The sequence below is a fragment of the Diplodia corticola genome (assembly GCF_001883845.1).
Source record: "Diplodia corticola strain CBS 112549 chromosome Unknown scaffold6, whole genome shotgun sequence".
Taxonomy (NCBI): domain Eukaryota; kingdom Fungi; phylum Ascomycota; class Dothideomycetes; order Botryosphaeriales; family Botryosphaeriaceae; genus Diplodia; species Diplodia corticola.
In genome coordinates this window covers 199,924-221,982 of record NW_017971485.1, presented here as the reverse complement: position 1 = coordinate 221,982, position 22,059 = coordinate 199,924, and the positions used below count along the sequence as shown (strand labels likewise).

Sequence of the window (22,059 nt, the reverse complement as noted above, 5' to 3'; positions counted from 1 at the left end):
CGCTTTTTGTAATGTGGCTTGGAGCACGGCTGGGGCAGGAGCTGGCGGCGCTGGCGGAGCGGGCGGAGCGGGCGGAGCTGGCCTAGCTTGGGGCAGAGATGATGTCAGAAGGGGACGCAACGCAGCACGCCGAGCTTCCAAGATGCAAAGGGAAGGCGCAAGTGCGGACTGCCGGCAAGTCAAATACGGCGCAGCAAGGGACCAGCGGTCGCGGTGCTGCGGTCAGAGAACAGCACATACGCAGGCACGGGGGCACGCGGGGGCCATGAGAACCATGAGAGCCATCATCCGCGTGGGTCAGCTGCTGCGTGGGATGCACCCGAGTGACGAGCGTTGGCAGTGTGGCAGGCTGCCACTATCTGACCGGGCAGATCGGCGGCGGCGCTCGTGCGCGCTACCGCACGCCGGGCGCGCAGCATCTCAAGGGATGCATGCCGTGCAGCAGGTGAGGGCGAGGCGGTCTGGTGTTGTCGAGAGATGATGCAGGAACGGCTGGCTGAGGGTTGCAAGATAGCTGGAGACCGCTGGAGACCGCCTGACTCGCGGGCCGAGGTCCACTGCTGCTCTCCCCGCCCCGAGCTGCTCGATCCCCGTGGGGCATCGGTACAGGCTTCAGCTTCTGTGCCAGCACTGCCTGCATCCTTCAACACTCCGCCTGACAACACCCGCTTCTCCTCTGCTTGCGCGCAATTGGCCTGCCTCCTCGCGTCTCCCCCGCCGCCATGACGAGCGCCCCGAAGATGAAGCAGCAAGCGCTCAGCGAGCAGCTCGCCCGCCCGCGGGAGGACCCTGGGACGTTTGAAGGCATTACCAAGATCCCCACAGTAGCAGCCGACTCGGTCGGCCCGTACGTCGAGCCTGCCGATCTGCCTCATCAGCCGCGCCCCGGGACTGACACGGTGCTGCAGGAGAGCAAAAGACAAGGTCGTCATCATCACAGGTACGCACCGCCAGCTGCCCTTCGTTTCCGCATCCGCTGACTTGCACCCAGGCGTCAATTCCCCGACGGGCATTGGCCGGGCCGCGGCCCACCAGTTCGCCCGCAATGGTGCACAGGCAGTCTACCTGTGCGACTACAAGGATGAGTTCCTAAGCGTGCACAAGCGGGAGATCAACCAACTCTATCCGGATGTCGACGTCCAAGTCCGCTGCTTCGACGCCGCCGACGAGGCCGCCGTCAAGTCCGTGGTCGAGGACGCCCTGCAGCGCCACGGCCGCCTCGACATCATGTTTGCCAACGCCGGCATCGTCGGCAGCACCAAGCCCTTCTACGACTGCACCGGCGACGACTTCATGAAAGCCATGCGCACAAATGCCCTGGGGTAAGCCAAAGCCACCTGTCCACGCCACCACGAGCCCCACATGCAGCCCGCTCAACTCCGGCTCACTCTTCCCCCCCAACCCAGCGTCTTCCTCGCTACCAAGTACGCCGCCAAAGCCATGCTGGTCACCTCCGCCCAGAAGCCCTACCCGGCTGGCTCCATCCTGGGGACCGCCTCAGTTGCGGGCCTGCGCTCCAACGCGGGCGGGACCGACTACAGCGCGAGCAAGGCCGCCGTCGTGTCCATCATGCAAACGGCCGCCTACCAGCTCGCCGGGACGGGCGTCCGCTGCAACGCCATCTGCCCGGGCGTCATCGAGACGGGCATGACCAAAGGCATGTACGACGCCGCCCGCGCCCGCGGCACCGAGCGCAAGATCGGCCAGCTCAACCCCCTGCGCCGCGGCGCCGTGGCCGACGAGGTCGCCCGCGTCGCCCTCTTCCTCGCCAGCGACGAGGCCAGCTACGTCAACGGTCAGGCCTGGGCCGTCTGCGGCGGCCTGAGCGCCGGCCATCCGTTCGTGCCCGGCAAGCTGGCGTGATGATGAGACGGGCGAAAAAGGGAGGAGCTGATGATGATGAGGGAGGGGCAGAGGCTCATGTGGAATGTGATTGTTGAGAGTTGGGTTCGGTTCGAAGATCGCTAGTCAGTGACGCCACTTGTGGCTATGCTTTTGTCTCTTGTCCCTTATGTGATCAGCCGGTGTTGGAGTTGGGGCGAAAGGGCAGATGGGTGGAGCAAGTCTGGCGCGCTACTAGATGCTGGCATGGCAAGCGTGCCTGAAAGGCACCTGCCGGGCCTAATCCGACGTGGCGCGACCCTCCTACCACCGGTACCACCCCGTAAGGGAAAAGTAGTCTGGAACGCCTTTCTTTCGACGACATGCCAAAAGCGGCCATAATCGTGCGGTACTGGGAGAATGCATCCTCGGGACGCGCAATGACAGAGACCGGTCTCCGTGGGGGCTGAGAGGAGCCAAGAACCACGATGGAGAGTCTGGGCCACCGCCGGCATCCAGAGGGCAAAGACGGAGAGCCCAAGAGAGGGGGGAAAAAAAATCAAGCCGAATGAATCAGTTTGCCCGTCCCGGCCGGTGTGCAAACTGCACGTAGTTAGTGTACACACCCATGCATGTCATACTGCGCTACAACACTCTCACACGACAACCTTCCAAATAACCCACCTAACCAACAGAATTTCCAGCCCCCACCAAGTGCCAAAGTAGGAATGGACAAGAGGGTAGGGGGAGCAGAAGCCCTCATCTCAGCCTTGCGACAAGGCGGCTTCGGGAAAGTGCTGATGCTCGTTGCTTTCGCCCTTTCCGTCTCGTCCAGCCCCTAGCCGCCGACGCAGATGGAAGCGATTGTCACGCGCGGAGAATTTCCCTGCCGCCCACCCGCCCGCCCGCTCTAACCACCTGGGTGGTGGCTTGTCGGCGGCCGGCGGTTGGGGCGTCAGGGCGTGGCGTGCGTACTCATCATGCGGCGGGGCGGCGTGCGGCGTGCGGCGTGCAGAGAAATTGTTACAGGGCCCAGGGCCCAGGGCCCGGATGGATGGGGGAGAGATGCCCTGTTTCGCGCTGACGCCTGCTTACTATCCCCGGAATGCCCTTGTCCCTGCCTGCCTGCTGCTGCTGCTGCTGCTGCTGCTCTTGCCGGCCCGCACCCGCATCGTCCTCTCATACACCGCCGTTCGAAACAACGTGATGCTTTGAGCGCTAGCTGCTCGTGGGAGCTGTCCGTTCGTCGTCGGAAACCGTCGGAAGTGCGGTCCGCCGATTTAGATTGTTCGTGCAGTGGGCGGAGGAGAAACAAGAATGGCACGCCGGCACGGATGGATGGAGAGGTTGGTTGGTTGGTTGGCGGGCGGGCCCGGAGGGGAGGGGAGGAGGGAGCTGTCTCCGCCACAGTGGTTTCTCTCCACAAGCCCGCCCATGCTCGTGTCATACTTGCAGAAAGATGCACAAACTAGACTCTCGGACTTAAGGTGGTGAGCCTCTCATCCGGGACGGACGTGAGCGTGAGCAGCAAAAAGGTCGAGAGAAATCCATCACTCGGGTTTCCGCCCCATATCTCGGCAGTGGCACACGGATCATGGTTGGAGAGGGAGCCGGCTGGATGGTTTATTAGCGGGGTAACCATGTATGCACTCAGCCGCGTCCCTCTCTCTCACTCACTCTCGGCGGGCCGAAAGTAAGGCCTCCAGCAAGGGCCAAGTAAGACGCCTGCTGCGGCTGTGGAGACCGTCGGTATTGGTTTCTAGGTTTTTAGGTTTTTTTTTTTTTTTTTTTTGCCAGCGTATGGACAGTAAAGGTGAGGACGTAGTTGCAGAAGCTTGCAGGGATCACACAAACAAGGCGAGAGAGGCATATGAGATCCAGGTGGGAGTTCCTTTGATTCTCCTATGCGGACGTTCTATGCTGCTTACGTTGTCTGTCCACTTCAGTTCCTCGTGTATCCCTGGAAAAAACATGCGCTTGTCCAATATTGCTGGCTTCCTGTCCAGCCAGCGTTGGGGATGTAAAAGATTGATTGATTAAACCCCACGGAAGCTCCACCGCCAACCTGGCAATGATCGAGCAGTGCTCGACACTGAAGCCCATAAAAGGAGTGGATCTGCGAAAGCGTATTCTTACATCTGTACGCTTCTCTGCTCTTGCTAACATATCATTTCGTGTTATTACTGCTTCTGGCGGTAGCTGCCACAGGTAGCCTTGTGGAGGAGACGGACCCCCCCAGCATCCAAGACATTATGATTTCGAGACATTATAGCAAATAGAGAAGGACAAAACGCGGTGATACTGAAGTAACGAATGGCACGCTGGGAAGCCGCTGGGAGTATGTGAGTGTTAAGAGAAAGCATTGTTAGCGCTTGTACCAAAACAAATAACGGCACGACCAAAGCAAGCCGATCCAAAAGAATCAACCATCGAAAAGCAATCAACGAAAGTGGAGATAAACATGTGCATGAAACACGGCCATCTAGGGGGCGCAACAAAACTGAAAGACTAAGTTCGCGAAAACTAGGTCGTGGTTGTGGCTATGTCATCCCTTTCTCAGCCTCGTTTCTCACACCTGACCCCGTAGCTGCAAGCCACTGACTCTGTGCTACGGCCGTCAGCATGTGAGTCCGAACAGAGAAAGAGAGAAATGAAGGAAATCTCCTGATCCCTGACGAACGGATCATGCCGCCTTTTTACATGGAAACAGCCGCCATGGATCGCCCAAAAATAGTACGGTTGTGTTCCTCCAACATCTGGAGCATTAAAGGAGCGTATTAAGATTAAAACTTTGCTGTAAAGCTGCGGTTTGTATGTGTGCGGGCGTCTCTGCCGGTAATTGTCTCGGATAGTGAGCCGTGGTCGATTTCTCTCCAACGCCAACGCTGGGTTCCAGACCAAAAAGCGACTCCAAATACTCAAGGAAACGGACAAAGCAAAAAAAAAAAAAATTGGCGGGAAGTAGAGAGATGGATGGATCTGAGCCGACGAGTGGAGGGCAACGACGGAAACAAATAGAAAAACTCGCGGATCGGCTCGCCTCCAATTCGAAAAAGCCGGGGGTATATCCAAGAGGCACTTTTTAGTGTTTGAACAGGTATGTAGCGAGATCAACAGAAACCCGAAAGGAAATATCTTTTACGCCAGGTCGGATGTACCATAAACAGGCAACCAAAGCAGGAATTCGTTTCCTGCATGGATCACGTTTCAATGTGCGCGACGGATGCGGCCATGAGTAAGATATGAAAAAGCACAAACGTAACAACGTCTCTACCACAAATTATGCTTTGAAATCACCGGGCGTTTGGTTGGCGAAGATGTAGCTCTTCGGCTGCATCTCGCTCGGGCGTCTCGAGTTGGCCTGGCCGCCGTGGCCAGAAGAGCCATCGGGAGGAGAGTAATGGTGGACATAAAGGCTTGGTTGGTGCATGCCCATGTGGTGCTGCATCTGGCTGTTGCCCATGTCCGGTGAGAATGCTATCGTTGGCTGTGATTGCTTTCCATAGTTCATCGAAGGGTCCTGAGCGAACTGCATCGGGTGTGCCATCTGCAAGTCACCATCTGCATTGACCATGGGCACAGCATATTGCATTGCCGCCATGTCGTACGGGACTACTCCTTCCGGGAGGGATGGCCGCCGCTGGGCGTGCTGCTGCATCATCAACTGGCTGTGAGTGTTTTCCATCGACTGGTGGTGGTGCAGGTGGTGCTGCTGCGGCTGCACTTGCAGATGCGGCTGCTGTTGCTGTTGCGGCTGCGGATGCGGATGCGGCTGCTGGTGCGGCTGTGGTTGCTGATGCGCCTCTTCGGCCATGGACGTCTGCTGCGGAGCGAAGGCCGACCGGGGAAAACTCTGCTGCTGCGCCGGTGCAGATTGCGGCGGCGTGTCTCTGACGAGGGACCCATTGCTGACCCTTGCGCGATGCCCGTAGAGCGACGCAAGGGAGAGTGGGGTCTCGGGCGGCGAAGCGGTGGAGAAAGCGGCGGAGGTCGGGGCCATACTGTACAAGACACCTGTGCCGTCTGCGCGGCTGGTCGTATCTTGGTTGCTTGTTACGCTGCTCTGCACATTACCGGGGCTTTGCCAAGACGGGAAGCGCCCGGCTTCGCTTGGCGTGAGAGGAGTTGGCGGCGCCAGCGAACCAGTTGAGACGGGCGGACCGCTGATGCTTGGGCCGCCATAAGTAGAAGTTGTGAACTTCGGCGAAACAGCGGCTTCGGCGAAGGTGAAATGCATTGGTGAGCGCTGAGCGGAGCCAGCATTGGCCTTCTGGATGCGACCGCTGTTCACCAGGCCAGTCGAACGGATCCTGCGGAGCGTGTGGTCGGCTTTCAGGTTGTGGCTGTTCGCTCCGGGCGAGGAGGGCATGCCCGCACTGTACGACGCACTGCGAAGGGCTGCTTGGCCCAGAGCCGCCGGACGGGGCCGCTGCCTCCGTGTAGCAATGCTCGACGATGTGCTCGATGGCTGGTCGGGTTGTTTGAAATCGCCATTTGATTGGCCCTGGATCTCGACGTTGCCCATTGACTGGGCGAGCGCTGTGGCAGGAGAATCGCGGCGATGCAGCGCCTCATCGGAAAAGGGGAAAGGCGGGTTGAAATCCGGGTGGCCGAACTGGTACATGGACGCCTCGCTCGGGTCGGCTGCGGTCGAGATCAGAGTCTGATTCGACGTGTTGCTCTGCTGGTAAACCCCTTGCGGCTGGAAATGATTTGCCATCCACTGTCCCCCTGGACCAGGCACGCTGCCGCAGATTGAGCCTTCTTGAGAATCCTCACGCTGGTTGACCCTGGCTGCGTCGTCCATCCAGCCTGACTGCACAGATGTGGCGGATGAGCCGCCGTTCTGAAGCGATTGGCCCGCAGAATAAGGCGAGGTTTCGATCGATGCAGAAGCACGAGCATTGTGGCCCGAAAACGACGCAGGAGCAGAGGATGCCAGGGTGCTGTAATCGAAATGATCGGCTCCATAGTCGCCCAGCCCGTCTCCAAAGGGATCCGAGCCTGAGAAGTCGGCGAATGCGAAGTGCGACTCACCGCCCATGGAATGAGGGACACTAGAACCATCGAACGAAGCGAATGGTTCCGTGGGCTGGAGGCCAGGAGGCATTCCGTTCGCGCTGCTCGCCTGCACCGGATAGCCCGCATTGACCAGCGACTGCATAACGACGTCGAAAGAACCAGGGTGGGCGGACTCGGAAATTGAGGACAGAGCGTGGTGGCCATGGCTGGAGCTGTAGTCTTGAGGGGGCATTTGTGGGGCCATCATTTCTGGGGCCTGCTGCACTGCGAAACCATTCCCCGGCAACGATGACGAACTCATATCGGGCGGTCCGTACGAAAAATCGGGCCTTTGCGGTTGCGATTGCGGTGCGCTTTGAGGAGGGGCCTGCATCGGAGTATGCATGGGTATTTGCTGCTGCGGCATCTGGGGCTGTTGCTGTTGTTGCTGCTGTTGCGGCGGGTGTTGCTGCGGCTGCATCTGCACATGCATGTTGTACTGTGCCATTTGCTTCTTCATATCCTGCTTGACCTTCGCCCGGCGGTTCTGGAACCAATTCTGCATGCTCCTGTCAGCAATGGTGGGCGATGCGCTCGCGGGGGCCGGGGGCGTACGTTGATTTTCTCGAGAGGCACGCCGAGCGACTCGGCGAAACCCTTTTTCGTAGTGGTGCTCGGCTTGTGCTGCTGCTGGAAGTGGGCTTCGAGGATGTCATGTTGCTCTTTCGTGAGGCGCGGCTTGACTTCCTGGCAGACAGGGTGAACAGGCGGTTGGTGAAGCCGGACGTTTGGTTCGGAGGATACTTTAAGCAGGGTGTGCGGATGCGGGTTGGGCGGGTGCGAGGCGGCCGCGTCGCCCGGCTGCTGCGCATTCGCATAGGGCGGCATTGCTTGCGGGTAGCGGTCCATGGCGACGCGTGGAGGAGGAGGAGGTGGCGGTGGTTGTGGTGGTGGGTGGTGGTTTGGAGCAGGCGCTCGAGCGCAGCGCGCTGGGCAGCGGGCTGAGGGACACTGCTGGGGGCGCGCGAGGGCGTGGAGGACGGATGGCAAGGAACGACGGTGGTTAGAACGTTAGAGACAGAAGCTGAAGGCAAGGCATGGACGGAGGCAAGCGAGCGTGGAGGCGTGGGCCGGCAGGTGGGCAGCGGATGATGAGGGAAGGGAGGGATTAGGGCGACTGCAGAGGCGAGGTCGAGCTGGCGGACTCGGTTCGCTGGTTACAGAGCTGCGGGCCGCTGGGGAGAGCACGGGGGACAGGACTTGAGTAGGGAGGGCCCTGGGCGCGCGACGCACGGATTGGTTGCTCGGGGCCGACAGAGACAGCGACGCATGTCTGCTAAGAATAATCCGCGCTGCATGAGAAGCGCGCGCCGTCAGCCCAGCGCAGCCAGTCATCCGACCGCGGCCGGTTATCGCGCAGCTGGCCAGGCCCGCGGCGTGCTGATGCCCTGGTGCAGCAGCGCTGCTGCGCAGTACCTGCGGGCGGCGGGCGGCGGGCGGCGATGCGCTGGCGTTGGCGCTGGCTCGCCCGGAGCGCGCCTCCGACGAGAGTACGCCCATCTTCTGGACCCACGCGGCTACGGGCCCTCGGCCTCTGTGTCTAGCTCCCCTGGCACCCTGGCACCCTGCGCGGCGTGGGCGACGCTGCTGGATCACCGCTCCCGCCGCCCTGACCCGCAGCGGCCCCTGGCGCGGCTGATCACCAGGGAGGCTGGAGGCTGGAGAGCCCGCCTGCTCGCGGCGCACGCAGAGGCAGAGGGCTGCGGGCTGCGGGCTGCCAGATGACGCTGCGCTGCGCCGGCAGCCATCGATCGAGGAGCGCCGTGGTGCATGCTGCTCCGTACCTAGGCGCCCGCACAGGCCGGGGGTTCGCCCTCTCCACCGCCTAGCCCGCCGCGTGATTGGCCTCCGCCGGCGTAGAGTTGACACTGCTCTCTAGCGTCCCTGGCACTTCCGCAACCGCCCTGCGCCGCGGCAGCCCTTCACGCGTGACGCCCGCCTGCCTTTCCATGCCTTGCTGTGGACCCTGCTTCCAGCGCACGCCGTGTACCTGAGCCGACCCGGCCGCGCGCCGCTGCACCTACGCAGGCACAACACGCGCCCAACACTGGGCAGCCGGGCGATCCACATCAAACACCGCTGAATAAGGCGCCGCTGCGCACATAGCCTCCCCCGTGTAACCCACCGCTGCCGTTCTGAGCCCGCGCCTGCAGCCCTCAGGGGCGCAATGAGGCCTTGCCGCTGGATCTCGGGAGAGCCAGCCTGAGCGCGGACGCCGTACCTTGCAGCTCGACGCCAAGTGCGACGGCAAACCGCTGTGAAGATGATGATATGAACACGACGATCTGCGGAGAGGTGGACCGCCTTGCCCTCTCGGCCCTCATGCCTCCGTACGTGGCCGCCCCGCCGCCGTGTCCCAGCTCTCCACGTCACGCACCACCACGCCAGCACCGAGACCGCACCGCACCGCACCGCACCGCACCGCACCGCACCGCACCGCACCGCGCCGCACCTCGTCCCTCGCGCCTCCATGTTCCAGCGTCTAGCGTCTAGCGTCTAGCGTCGGACGCCCAAGCCGCGCGCCCGCCATGTCTGGCCCCGGCGCGCCTGCCCAACAGAGTCGTTCCCAGGTACTTCCAGAACTCTTCCTCGTCTGTGTCACCCTCCACCGCACGCCTTCGTCCTCGCGCGCGCGGGTGGCGTCTCGGCGGCCGCGACGAAGCGAGCGGGCATGGCGCTATCCGGATGCTGCATCGTCTTCCCCATGTCGCAGCGGATGGCCATTGTGGTTGCTGGGCACACATGATCTATAAATTTCTCTCTAAAGCAAGGAGGCTCTCTCGCGTCGTCCAATTGCCCCTCGCTACGACCAGCTCATGAACGACGCCTTCCCATGATGTCAACGCAATGCGCTGCAACCCTTGTAGAAAATCCGCAGTCCGCTGAAGGATTCTAATGCAATGCAACCCAGATGAAAGGAAAATAAGGAACCCCAAGCACATCAGCACTACCGTCGAGCGCCAGCGGCGATTGTCGTCGTGTGAGAGGAGCGTGGCCGCACGCTTGTGCTGCACGCGGGGTGACGAGGCGTCGGCGGAAGGCGCTGGAAAGATGCCGGCCGCTGCGGTGCTCAGCGAGATGCTCCGTCTTCGTCAAGCTCTTGACTCTATTCTTGCAAGGCGTCGGAGATTTCAATGCTGATTCGGCCGCTCTCGTTGTCGTACGCCTTGAGCGTGACACTTCGCATATCGCGCACGATCCAGTCCGCACCGGCTTCCTTCAGCTGATCAACAGTGTGCGTTGTTGCCAGTGCCACCACCTTGAAACCAGCAGCTTTTCCGGCCAGCACGCCAGACGGAGCGTCCTCGACCACCAGCACAGGTTCGCCCGAGGGCAGTCCCAGCATTGAGTGGCCAAGCAGGTAGCACGCAGGATCGGGTTTACCGTTCTCAACCATTTCGGCGCAAACCAGGTTCTTGGGGTGCGCGAGCTTCATGACGTCGAGCCAGCCAGTCACGAGGGGCCGGGTACCGGAAGTCACAATAGCCCAACGAGCCCCTACCTCTTCGAGTCTGTCGAGGAACGCGCGAGCCCCCGGGATCTCCACGGCGTCTCGGCCAAATTCCTTCGGGATGAGCCCCTCAACATGGCACACATCTGTCAGTGAAGAAGAGTCAGCGTTAAGGCATAGTGATTGTTCGTTTCAACGCAGAGAATCGCAATCTGCGAGCTCGCACAGCTCCTATGAGACTATGCAGCATTCATCCGAACGCGAAAGCGCAGAAGGCCGGCGGGGCAATCCTGTGGAGATGCGATCTTCGTCTCCCCACGTGCAACCACGTCGAGATCGTACGGCGGTTCATGAAAACGTTCGGTCAGGGGCAACTCACACTCCCAGGTTGCCAAGCTCGGATCGTAGAGCTTGAGCACGTCTATCGAGCGACGTCCGTGAGACGTTGCCAAGATAGTGTTCGGGTCCACACCGAGCTGCTTTCCGATCCTATGTTACTCGATAAGCTTCTGCGAATGTTGCGGGCGTGGCGTCGGGCTTGGAGATTTTCGCCAGGTCTGGCTCCGGAGAAATTTTCGCAGACTTACTTGTGCCAGTGTTTGACTATAGCCTCTGTGGAGTCAATGAGGCTCCCGTCCATGTCAGAGAGACTGCGACATAATCAGTCGTGTTATAGGCATGGTAATCTCTCCTGATGGGGAGCGAGATTAAGCCTTACACTCCGACGAAAGGGTGGACCTCAGCCGGTGCCGAAAACCTGGGTTCCTCCTGGATGTGCGGCATGATTCCGAGCTGACAAAATTAATGCGATGTAAAAGGAGCGGAAAATGCGAAAAGGGCGAGGGGTGGTGGAGATATGTATCCTCGAGGTCGTGAGTCGGCGCCGAAGACGGTCGGGTGGCTTCCCTATTGGGGTTGGATATCCGCCATATGCACGTGACAGACTCAAGCCACCATGCCGAACGGTAGTAGGCCAGGGGGAAACCCGAGCCGCGGCGGTGAAGAATTCGAAGAGTGCATGGAGTTGTACGAGGTTGGTTTGTTCAATGTTGCAAGGAAAGATGGGTAGTCGAAGCGTCGATCCAGACATGAATGCGCAACGCATGTGGGCAGAGTCGTCCAGACAAGCGCTCCGACCGCCTCGGCCCTGTTGCAATATTCAGCAAGCTATGCTCGTATGATCAAAGGGTGTGGAAGTGTAGTTGGAGTGGTGGTACGGACGCAGATGTAAAATAACCGTTTGGTCAATCTCGTCCGGACAAGAGCTCCAACTCGTCCAATCCTCCTGTCTTTAATCCGTACGCTCCACAGAATCACCCAGCGTGCAGTGCAGAAAGCTAATAACTGAAGCCGGCGGGACATTTCTCGACTCCGACTCTGCAACAGATTAGCCGATGTTTTGCCCCGAAATCTTGGCGCGCCGCCTGCTTCCCAAAATTTCCTGACGGACTTGCGGGCGGAGATAGTACAACATTTTCCACCTCACCGCAACTCACCATGAAAGTCGGCAGTACGTATCCTGAAATCGCCTTTACTTTGCGGCGCTGACCATATGCAGAGCCCAAGTCGAAGCGCGTCCCGGTGCGCCTCCGGCACAAAATTGAGAAGAAGTCGGCAGCGAAGCAACGGAAGGCCAAGAAAGACGCAAAGAAGGTACGGAAGGCCCGAGTGCCTATCATGTTCATCATCGCATACTCACAATAACTCAGAACCCCGAATGGCGTTCGAAGCTCAAGAAGGACCCTGGCATCCCAAACCTCTTCCCCTACAAGGACAAGATCCTGGCCGAGATTGAGGAAAAGAAACGCTTGAAGGAGGAGGACCAACAGCGTAGGCGTGATGACGCGAGAGCACGCAAGGCAGAGAAGGGCAAGACCGCTGAAGTCGCCGAGGAGGAAGACATGGAGGACGTGGAGGACGGCGAGGACATGATTGACTACGAGGCTTCTGATGACGATGCTATGGACGAGGTATGCTGAGACAAAAGCACGGCTTCAAAATCACCACTGACAATGCCGCAGGATAACTCCTCCAACCCCATGGCTGCTCTTCTCGCATCTGCCAAAGCCCGCGCCGCCGAGTTCGAAGCGGAGCATGAAGACGAGGAGATGGATGAGGACGACGACGGATGGACAGCGACAGGTGAAGAAAAGAGCTCAGAGTCGACCGCGCGCAAGGATTCATCGAGGAAGGCGTTCGACAAGATCTTCAAGCAGGTGGTTGATGCAGCAGATGTTGTCCTCTATGTCTTGGATGCCAGGGATCCGGAGGGCACACGATCGAAGGAAGTGGAACGGCAGGTCATGTCCGCTGCGGCTGACAAGCGTCTGATCCTTATTTTGAACAAGATCGATCTCGTTCCACCTCCAGTCCTGAAGGGTTGGCTGACCCACCTTCGCCGCTACTTCCCTACCCTTCCGCTGCGCGCATCCAACCCGGCGCCGAACGCGAAGACTTTCGACCACAAGCAGCTTACTGTCAAGGCCACTTCGGAAGCTCTTTTCAAGGCTCTCAAGTCGTATGCTCAGTCAAAGCAGCTCAAGCGCTCCATCTCTGTCGGCGTCATTGGCTACCCCAACGTCGGGAAATCCTCCGTCATCAACGCCTTGACTTCCAGGATCGGCAACCGGCAGGCAGCTTGTCCGACCGGTGCTGAGGCTGGCGTAACGACGAGTCTGCGCGAGGTCAAGCTCGACAACAAGCTTAAGCTCCTCGATTCGCCTGGTATCGTCTTCCCGTCTTCGAGCGCAAACTCGAAAGCGCAAAAGGCGGGGGAGCAGGCTCGTCTCATTCTGCTCAATGCCGTCCCACCCAAAGAGATCGACGACCCGATTCCAGCCGTCAGTCTTTTGGTCAAGAGACTATCGGTCAACGAAGACATGCTCAACAAGCTGCTCGCCGTGTACGAGCTTCCCGCGCTCATGTCGACGGGAGACATCACGAATGACTTCCTCATTCACGTCGCTCGCAAACGTGGCAGACTCAGCCGCGGAGGTGTGCCTAATCTCCACAGTGCCGCGCTGTCCGTCATCACCGACTGGAGAGACGGCAGGATCCAGGGCTGGATGGATGCCCCCGTCTTGCAAGTTGCCAACGTCTCGACACCCAATGCGCCTGCTCCGGTGGCTGGCGTTGAGCCGGTCGGTGACCAGAAGGAGATTGTCAAGGAATGGGCTGCAGAATTCAAGCTGGACGGTCTTTGGGGTGATGGGGAAAGCACCGAGGTTATGGAATCTTGAAAGGGTGAAACCTTTCAGTCGGATCATAGGTCAAAAAGAGGTTACAAAAGGTGTTTGGCGTACTTCGGGGTGGTATCGCGTGGTCTTGATTGGGATAATGTCTTCGAAATACCAAAGACCAAGACGCTTCAGACATTTCGCATGCAGTGCCTAGATAGCCTCCAGCGCTCTGCAATTCAAATACTAGAGGTTTATGATGTTCGTAAACAATGCTATGATGGTGAAGTAGACGTGAGTTGGTCACACAATCACTTTTCTTTCATGTTGAAGATCGACGGCAGAACATAATTTTATTTTTATTTTTTTTACTTTGTTTGATCTCCCGCAACTGCAGTCCCAGTATCACTTTCCAAGAGATTTGCGCGTGAGATTCCTCCAGACTCGTCCTCCAGCCTGATCCCGTGGCTGACGAAATTCGACAGAGACCAATGAATGCGTCGACAACAGGACTGAGTGAGTCCGGGACACAGGCCGAACGTGGGCGTGGGGAACGCCGTGATCGGGGGCGGCAGTGGGCGCAAAAGTGGCGAAGCCGACGGTAGCCGCCCACAAGGTCAGAGCTTCTTCACCTTTCGGGGCACTTACTTAACAATCCGCGTCGCTACTTCGCGATTGAATTGGCCCAGGTCTGTCCTGTCACTCGAACCTCGTCCTCGTCACTACCTGCTGTAGCAATGGCCGCGCCCAAAGGAAGCATGCAGCGTTTTGCCCAGCTCAGGGCGTGCCCGCGACCCCGCATCAACGCGCCGCAATGGCCCTCGCGCGTCACCTCCAGGAAGATGGGCCATCTGGCTACCTTCAAGGTGCCCACAGTCAACAACGAGCCCAACGTAAGCTTCTCGTTTCCGCATTTGCCAATCATCACCGCCGCTGACTCTGCTCCGCAGCAACACTATGCCAAGGGTTCCGTCGACAGGAAGAAGCTTGAGGAGGCGTTTGAGAGGATGCGGAAGCAGGGTCCCGTCGAGGTGCCCGTCTATGTCGGCGGCAAGGAGGTAATTGCTTGTGGTGGCTGACCGTTCACGCAATCGACTGACCGTTGGCAGATCAAATCCTCCGCCGTCCACACCCAGAACAACCCTGCCTCGCACGCCGAGCCCGTCGCTCGCTTTTCCAACGCCACCACTGCCAATGTCACCACTGCCATCGACTCCGCCCTGAAGGCCAAGACGTCTTGGGAGGCTCTCTCCTTCGCCGACCGCTCCGCTGTTTTCTTGAAGGCTGCCGATCTGGTTGCGACCAAGTACAGATATGATATCATGGCGGCGACCATGCTGGGCCAGGGCAAGAACGCGTGGCAGGCTGAGATCGACTCTGCTGCCGAGCTTTGTGACTTCCTCCGCTTCAATGTCCAGTATGCTCAGGAGACCCTGGCTACCCAGCCCGTCCACCACGCTCCTGGTGTCTGGAACCGCGTCGAGTACCGCCCGCTTGAAGGTTTCGTTTACGCCATCACTCCCTTCAACTTCACTGCCATTGCCGGCAATCTTCCCTGTGCTCCGGCATTGATGGGCAATGTTGTTGTCTGGAAGCCTTCTCCGGCCGCCATGGCCTCGAACTGGCTTCTTTACAAGATTCTGCTTGAGGCTGGTCTCCCCCCTAATGTCATCCAGTTCGTGCCCGGCGATGCCCAGGAAGTCACCAAGGTTGTCCTCGGCCACAGAGAGTTCGCCGCCCTCCACTTCACCGGTAGCACCCAGGTCTTCCGCAGCTTGTATGGCCAGATTGCCTCTGGGGTTGCCGATGGCACCTACCAAGGCTACCCGCGCATCGTTGGCGAGACTGGTGGCAAGAACTTCCACTTGATTCACCCTACTGCCAATGTCGAAAACGCTGTCAAGCAGACTGTCCGCGGTGCCTTCGAGTACCAGGGCCAGAAGTGCAGCGCTACCTCCCGTCTTTATGTTCCCAAGTCTCTCTGGCCCGCTTTCAAGGAACAGCTCGCCGCCGAGGTCTCTGCTCTGAAGATTGGCGACCCCGCCGACTTCTCCAACTTCTGCGGCCCTGTCATTCACGAAGCCTCTTTCAAGAAGCTGTCTGGCGTCATCGACGAGGCCAAGAATGACTCGGATCTCGAGCTGATCGCCGGCGGCAAGCACGACGGCAGCAAGGGCTACTTCATCCATCCGACTGTTTACGCCACTAGCAACCCCGCCCACCCGCTTCTCAGCCGCGAGCTCTTCGGCCCCATCCTCGTCGCCCATATCTACGATGACGCTGCCCCCGATTCGTTCTCCAAGATCTGCCAGACCATCGACCGCACCACTGCGTACGCCCTTACCGGTGCCATCTTCGCTCAGGACAGGGAAGCCATCCGCTTCGCCGAGGAGGCCCTCAGAAACTCTGCTGGTAACTTTTACGTCAACTGCAAGAGCACCGGTGCCGTCGTCGGCCAGCAGCCTTTCGGTGGCGCTCGCGCTTCAGGCACCAACGACAAGGCCGGCAGTGCCAACTTGATCAGCCGCTTCGTCAGCATGAGGTCGATCAAAGAGGAGTTCCTGCCTCTTGAGAAGGTTCCCTACCCCAGCAACGAGGTGTAAGCCACTTGGGCCGGGAAATTCAAATTAAAGGACAAGATGCGAGGCTTGATGAATTCAAAATCATTGGCGTTTAATAAAGGGTTAGGGAATTAGGCGCTGGGAGGCACCAACCCCCAGGCAGTCAAGAGGGATCATGCGAAAGAAGCATTTGGATATTTAGATGAAAATTTACAAGATAAGTTATGATACGAAGAATTCCAGAATTCCTTGAACTCCTGTCATGCTAATGTGAAGCAACTTTGTACTGCTATCAATTCAAACAAAATTTGTGGATGTATTCTCCCAGGAGCTTCGGCATAACTATGACATTACCCGCCTTGTGTTGTGATCAGAGGTACTTGAAGTACCCGTCCGGATACACGTGTTCGGCCTCCAATCCCACACTCCACGTTAGAACCAACGCTCTCACTACTGCCGTTGCTGACGGACTGCTGGACGAGGCACAGGCGTCGGTGATACGGCACTTTCCGATTTGTCTGCCGTCTTTTGTGCAAGTTGACATGCGTAATCGGTCTCGCACGGGGGAATGTTACTGTCGGAGGGCTCACTAGACCATAGCTGTTGGCAATGGGGGATGGACACCATTGGGACCATTATGAGAACATTATCGATAAGGAGCCCGGCCTGTTGGATGATGCAATTGGACCCTTACAAATCAGCATGCTCGGCCTCGGGCGTCGGACACGCGACCACGAGCGAGTGCTTCATAAATGATTACAATCACCTCATAGTTGATCCCGCATTTGACACTCAAAGCAGCCTATAAGGGCCCCGAGGCCGCCGTCCGCAGTCAACTGATTGCTCTCCTCGACAGTACCCCGCTTCTTCCCAGCTACCAACGACTAGCAAAAGGCATCCCCTCCAGCAGCCCCTCGCTAACCACAAGAACATCAATCAATCATTCAACAATAATGTCGAAGCTCGTAGCCGTCATCGCGGGCGTGGGCCCGGGCACGGGCGGAGCGGTGGCCCGCAAATTCGCGTCGGCGTACCCGGTGGTGCTGCTGGCCCGCAACCCGGACAACTACAACGACCTGGTCAAGGACATCAACGGCGCGGGGGGCAAGGCCATCGGCATCTCGACCGACATCGCAGACGCCGGCAGCGTCAGGGCCGCCTTCGACAAGATCGGGAGCGAGTTTGGCGGCGATTACGGGCTTGCTGTATGATCCCTCCACTAGTACCCGGCTTTCGCCTGTGTTGTTGCGGTGTTGTTGACCTTTTATTTTGTAGGCCGCCATCTTCAACGCCAGCGGGCGCTTCGTGCGCAAGCCGTTCCTCGAGCTGAGCGAGGACGAGTTCAACGCCGGGCTCGACGTGTCGGGCAAGGGCGCCTTCCTGTTCGCCCAAGCGACGCTGCCGCGGCTGGTCAGCGCCGCCCCGCACTCCAAGCACCCGCCCTCGCTCGTCTTCACCGGCGCCACCGCCTCCGTCAAGGCCAACGCGCAAATGGCCTCGTTCGCCACGGGCAAGTGGGCCCTCAGGGCGCTTTCGCAGAGCTTGGCCAAGGAGTTTGGCCCCCAGGGCGTGCACGTCAGCCACGCCATCATCGACGGCGTCATTGACATTCCCAGGACGAAGGAGTGGTTGAAGGAGGCCGGCCCGGATGCGAAGATCAGTGCCGATGGCGTAGGTTCCCCAGCTGCTGCCTTGTATACGCATATGAGCCGTGAAGCTGACCTGCCTTCTCAGATCGCCGACGCCTACTGGAACCTTCATACACAGCCCAGATCAACTCTTACTTGGGAGATTGATATCAGGCCATTTGTGGAGAAGTGGTAGTTGAATCATTAGTTGCTTTCGTCATTACTGCATCATATGCCTATTGTGCTGCTCAGAAAAGGAAAGTGGGTATCTCGTCGGCTGGAATGAACTTTTTCTCCTTCTCTTTCTTTACGCTCGGCCTTGCGGGCTGTTTGGGATCAAGACTGTCATCCTTAGCCTTGTCTGACGGGCCATCGGGCCCTCCAAACGAATCGAGGAAAGTGAACTTTGATGTCAGTACTTTTCTCCTGCTTGGTTTGGACGAAGTTGAGGTGCTCGTAGCGATTCCAGGAGACCCTGAGCTTGGTGGGAGCCGGTCTGGTACGTTTGTTCGGCCCTTCGAGTTTGGAGATTGCTTCGTTAGTGATGAGTTGTTATGTTCCGACTGCTTGGGATGTCTCGGCGGCAGCATCGAAGGTTCTCGAGCATCCGCGGTCTTAGTGGAAGTGCCGGATGGCCGCCGCACAGACTCTTTGCTCATGCTTCTCCTGCCAGAACTGAATGCGTCTAAATCATCCTCGTCACTGCCGACTGCAGCACGCCTAGTTTCCCTTGCTAGTCCTTCAAATGAGGAACGGGGCCGGGCTTCTTTGTGTCTGGTGGGGGATGGCTTTGATTGGGCACCAGAATAACCAGCGGCAGCACGAGTCTTCGACTTGATGCCGGCTAGTGTTGCCAGCCGACTTGTCGAGTCCTGCGAGCCCGACATCAGGCCGCCAAGATGTGGATCTCGAGCCCAGGGAACCTCTTCCTCGGGCTCTTCCCTGGGCTCGTCTGCGCCTATGTTGCCACCCTCGATTCTGCGCAGGCCCTCGGCCTGTCGTTCGGCCCGCGCTTTTGCCTCGTGCCTCAACTGCGACTCGACACTCATCTTGCTGCGGGGTACGACAGGTCGAACGATGTTCTGAGCAGCGGATGCGTTCTTCTCGCGGGCGACACGCTTCAGACGATGATACTCAGCATGGTGGAGATGTCGAGTGAAGGCCCTTGCCGTATCGAGGAATTCATTCTCGACCATCATCCAGATGTCATCAGCCGCGAATCCATCTCGCATGAATCTAGCGCGAATCAGAAGGAGAGACAAGATGTTGTTTTCGGGACGGAGCGTACTCTTGCTTCGGAGGCTGCGGCGGAGGTGAGGAAGACGGCGTTCGGGCTGCACATGGTCAGCGTTGGCAGATGCATAAAGAACGGGGAGCATACTGGCGCGAGCCTGTCCCTTGCGTCGCGGAGTAGGTGCAATATCATCGAGCGCATCGGAAAGGTCGGGAGATTGCAGGCGGCGCTTCTTGACGCGCGCCTCGGCCAGCGGCGGGTCGGGCTTCTCGGTGAGCCATGGCAGCTTCCGAGGCATGGTTGACGAGACGATCAGAGAAACAGAAGTAGGTGGAAAGCGCGGGTGACGGGTGACGTGCCGAGTGGTGACACGCGCCAGGGTCTTGTGCCCCTCGCGTCATAAGGCGCAGGGCGCGCGCCCTGCAGCTGGACATTTGGGAGCCTGCTACACCCGAGCTTTCCAAGCCTCCACCTGGCATCTCTGCCTCCCTGCACTCTTGCACCCTCCAATTCGACACACGCCGACCCTTCAGCGCTCGGGCTGCGCCTCTCGTTGGCAGTCATGCCCGCCGTCACCACCCGCACCCGCATCCGCATCCTCTGCTAAGCTGCTTTCCTGTGCGCTGGCTCGCGACCAGTTTGACAGCATGCCTTCGCCGTTCTTCCGCTCTCCGCTCGACGATACCGATACCTCGTACCAGAGCGACACCTCTGCTGCCTGCGAAAACGGCCAGGAAGAGGCCCAAGAGAGCCCCGACGAACCCGACAATGTCTACCATCTTGCGCGCACCAAGTCCACCACCTCTACATCCATCGAAGAGCTTTCCCGCTCCCTGCCTCAGAACCATGTTGGTGGACAGATTTTTGATCACAGGGAAGGCGTGCTCCACGCTCTGCTGGAGAGGAATTGCCTGCTTGAGGCTGTCGAGGAGCTGAACAGAACACGCGACCCGAAACATGACCGCCTCTACACCAAGGATGATCCTGAAGTCAAAGCCCGCGCAAAGGCCAATTTTTTCAAGGTTGCCTCGAGCCTTGCAGCCCACGGAATTAGCCAGTCCGGCCTTCATCGGGACGAATTCAAGCCAATTCGCGACAATTACAACCAAGCCCTTGATGTCGCCAAGGAACCGGGAGATGGCGCCCTTCAGCGCGTTCGCAGGCAATCCCCAGATGGCGCCTTTTATCGCTCGTCAAGTATTCTGGAATTGACTGACCATGCTCATGACGAGACGTCTTCACCCCAGCGCTCACCTGTTAGGCTTGGTCAAACGTCTCCAGGTCATCCCCCGGACATCCTGCATGGCCTTGTTGGCAACCCACATCCACTTTTGCCGCCCAGCTTTTCCATGGCAAGCTTTTACAACCTCCAAATCATCGGTAAAGGTGGATACGGCACTGTGTTTTCTGGCTATCACCCACTCGATGGAGGCTTCTATGCTATCAAGCAAATCCCGCTCAGCGCCTCTCGTATGCGCAACATTCGCAGCAAAGGCCAGGCCGAACTCGATGCTATCCTGAAAGAGGTACGATCGATGCAGGGATTCGACCACCCCAACATAGTCCGCTATCATAGTGCTTGGCTCGAGCGACCCTCGGGCAATCTCCACAACTTCAAGGCCAGTCAGAAGCTTCTAGAGTTCGGTTCTACCAACTTCTCGACCGACATGGAATCAAGCGATGTCTCTGCCTCAATGTCAAGCCTCGAGCAGACTTTTGAGTCGAGGCAGGATCTATCAGGCCCAGACGATGGCATTGTCTTTGGAGAGGATTCGGCGCCAGGTCCAACAGCTTATTCGGGATACCACACGAAAGCACCCCGCCACAGACGCCAAAGCCATCTGGCTTCGTCGTCACCAGCCAAGTCTGAGCGATTGGATTCCGAGCTTGGAGATCCAATAGACTTCCTTTCCCCTCCCAAGCAGCCGCGGGGCCGCAGGGAAAGCCACAATACCCTATCTTCGTCCGTCTCGAAGAAGAGCTTCGTGCACAGCACCGATGATGAGTTTGATGAAGAAGTTGAAAGAGACTTTGCCAATCTCGCACTCTCGGGTCCGCGTGAGAAGTCGTTTGAGATGGACATGGTTTTTGAGAGCGACTACCATGGGCATCGGCAGCGTCGCTCGGACCCAAAGACGCCCAAATGCTCTGACATAGCACAGGTCAATCTGGCACTCCACATCCAGATGGCACTGTATCCGATGACGCTGGCTGACTACCTCAAAGTTGAGACGGACTATCTCACAGTGGGGTCGGATGATGAGGCCCAAAAGAAGACTGACGGCGTGAAATATCGCCACTGCTTCCATGTGAAACCGTCGCTCCAAATTCTTCTGGCGATTTTGGACGGTGTCCAGTATCTGCATGCTCGTAACATGGTTCATCGTGACCTTAAGCCGGCCAACATATTCTTGTCTCCATGTGAGCAGGCCTACCGCCACAAGGGAGACGTCTATCTCGGCGTGTGTAAGGAGTGCGCAAAGTCAGGCCCTTGCAGAGATCTCCAGATGGGTGTCCGCATTGGCGACTTTGGGCTCGTCACTGAGCTTGCGCGTCCTGGGGGCGACCAGCCACACAGCCCGGAAAAGGCGGTTGGGACCGAGTTCTACCGCCCGCCGGGTCCAAGCCGTGGGCCCAGTGAGAAGCTGGATGTCTTCTCACTCGGGGTTATTGCGTTTGAGCTGCTATGGAAGTTCGACACCAGTAAGTTTTTTTTCCTGGAATACACTCTCCATGGGGTGAGAGGACGTAGCGGTCTTCAGTGACTACACTCGGCGCTGCTCCCAGGTTCTCCTTTTGCAACGTCCAGTGTCGTGACCAGGAGATGTTCAAAGCCTGTCTACTAACTAGCGATGCAGAGTCGGAACGAATCCACACGCTCAGCGAGCTCAAGCTTGGCAGGCTTCCGCCACTATTCGCTCCAAAGCTGGAGGGCTGTGGCATACGCATCGCCGAGCTTCTCCAGGGCATGCTGCGGGGTGATGACGACAACCGCCTCTCGTGCGCCGAGGTCCAGAAAGAACTAGAGGATATCATTGCGAGTTGCGATACGTGAATGATGACCAAATGATGACCCTGAGCAATCGGCGATACCGGAGCCCATTTAGGACGTATACCAGAGCTTTCA

The 22,059-nt window shown here is 58.5% G+C and overlaps 8 protein-coding genes across 8 annotated transcripts; 5 read left to right on the top strand and 3 right to left on the bottom strand.

Moving 5' to 3' along the window:
* Positions 1-722: 722 nt before the first annotated feature.
* BKCO1_600077 (3-oxoacyl-(acyl-carrier-protein) reductase) lies at positions 723-1,863 on the top strand (the record flags this gene model as incomplete). The annotated part of the gene is made up of 4 exons (XM_020277949.1): positions 723-847; positions 909-940; positions 992-1,322; positions 1,407-1,863. The coding sequence occupies 4 exons, from the start codon at positions 723-725 to the stop codon at positions 1,861-1,863; spliced, it is 945 nt and encodes a 314-aa protein (XP_020133700.1).
* A 3,238-nt stretch (positions 1,864-5,101) lies between these two features.
* On the bottom strand, positions 5,102-7,731 carry BKCO1_600076 (homeobox domain-containing protein; the record flags this gene model as incomplete). The annotated part of the gene is made up of 2 exons (XM_020277948.1): positions 5,102-7,381; positions 7,438-7,731. 2 exons carry the CDS (start codon positions 7,729-7,731, stop codon positions 5,102-5,104), a joined length of 2,574 nt encoding a protein of 857 aa, XP_020133701.1.
* Positions 7,732-9,988: 2,257 nt separating this feature from the next.
* Positions 9,989-11,116, bottom strand: BKCO1_600075 (glycerol-3-phosphate phosphatase; the record flags this gene model as incomplete). The annotated part of the gene is made up of 4 exons (XM_020277947.1): positions 9,989-10,479; positions 10,713-10,822; positions 10,921-10,983; positions 11,052-11,116. The coding sequence occupies 4 exons, from the start codon at positions 11,114-11,116 to the stop codon at positions 9,989-9,991; spliced, it is 729 nt and encodes a 242-aa protein (XP_020133900.1).
* A 714-nt stretch (positions 11,117-11,830) lies between these two features.
* Positions 11,831-13,572, top strand: BKCO1_600074 (nuclear gtp-binding protein nug1; the record flags this gene model as incomplete). The annotated part of the gene is made up of 4 exons (XM_020277946.1): positions 11,831-11,843; positions 11,892-11,986; positions 12,043-12,303; positions 12,355-13,572. 4 exons carry the CDS (start codon positions 11,831-11,833, stop codon positions 13,570-13,572), a joined length of 1,587 nt encoding a protein of 528 aa, XP_020133901.1.
* A 674-nt stretch (positions 13,573-14,246) lies between these two features.
* Positions 14,247-16,112, top strand: BKCO1_600073 (delta-1-pyrroline-5-carboxylate dehydrogenase; the record flags this gene model as incomplete). The annotated part of the gene is made up of 3 exons (XM_020277945.1): positions 14,247-14,402; positions 14,460-14,567; positions 14,619-16,112. The coding sequence occupies 3 exons, from the start codon at positions 14,247-14,249 to the stop codon at positions 16,110-16,112; spliced, it is 1,758 nt and encodes a 585-aa protein (XP_020133898.1).
* A 911-nt stretch (positions 16,113-17,023) lies between these two features.
* Positions 17,024-17,894, top strand: BKCO1_600072 (short chain dehydrogenase reductase family; the record flags this gene model as incomplete). Its single annotated transcript, XM_020277944.1, has 3 exons — positions 17,024-17,275; positions 17,346-17,741; positions 17,805-17,894. 3 exons carry the CDS (start codon positions 17,024-17,026, stop codon positions 17,892-17,894), a joined length of 738 nt encoding a protein of 245 aa, XP_020133899.1.
* Positions 17,895-17,946: 52 nt separating this feature from the next.
* On the bottom strand, positions 17,947-19,230 carry BKCO1_600071 (transcription initiation factor iia subunit 2; the record flags this gene model as incomplete). Its single annotated transcript, XM_020277943.1, has 3 exons — positions 17,947-18,934; positions 18,987-19,032; positions 19,080-19,230. 3 exons carry the CDS (start codon positions 19,228-19,230, stop codon positions 17,947-17,949), a joined length of 1,185 nt encoding a protein of 394 aa, XP_020133896.1.
* Positions 19,231-19,579: 349 nt separating this feature from the next.
* Positions 19,580-21,987, top strand: BKCO1_600070 (kinase-like protein; the record flags this gene model as incomplete). Its single annotated transcript, XM_020277942.1, has 2 exons — positions 19,580-21,635; positions 21,791-21,987. The coding sequence occupies 2 exons, from the start codon at positions 19,580-19,582 to the stop codon at positions 21,985-21,987; spliced, it is 2,253 nt and encodes a 750-aa protein (XP_020133897.1).
* Positions 21,988-22,059: the final 72 nt, after the last annotated feature.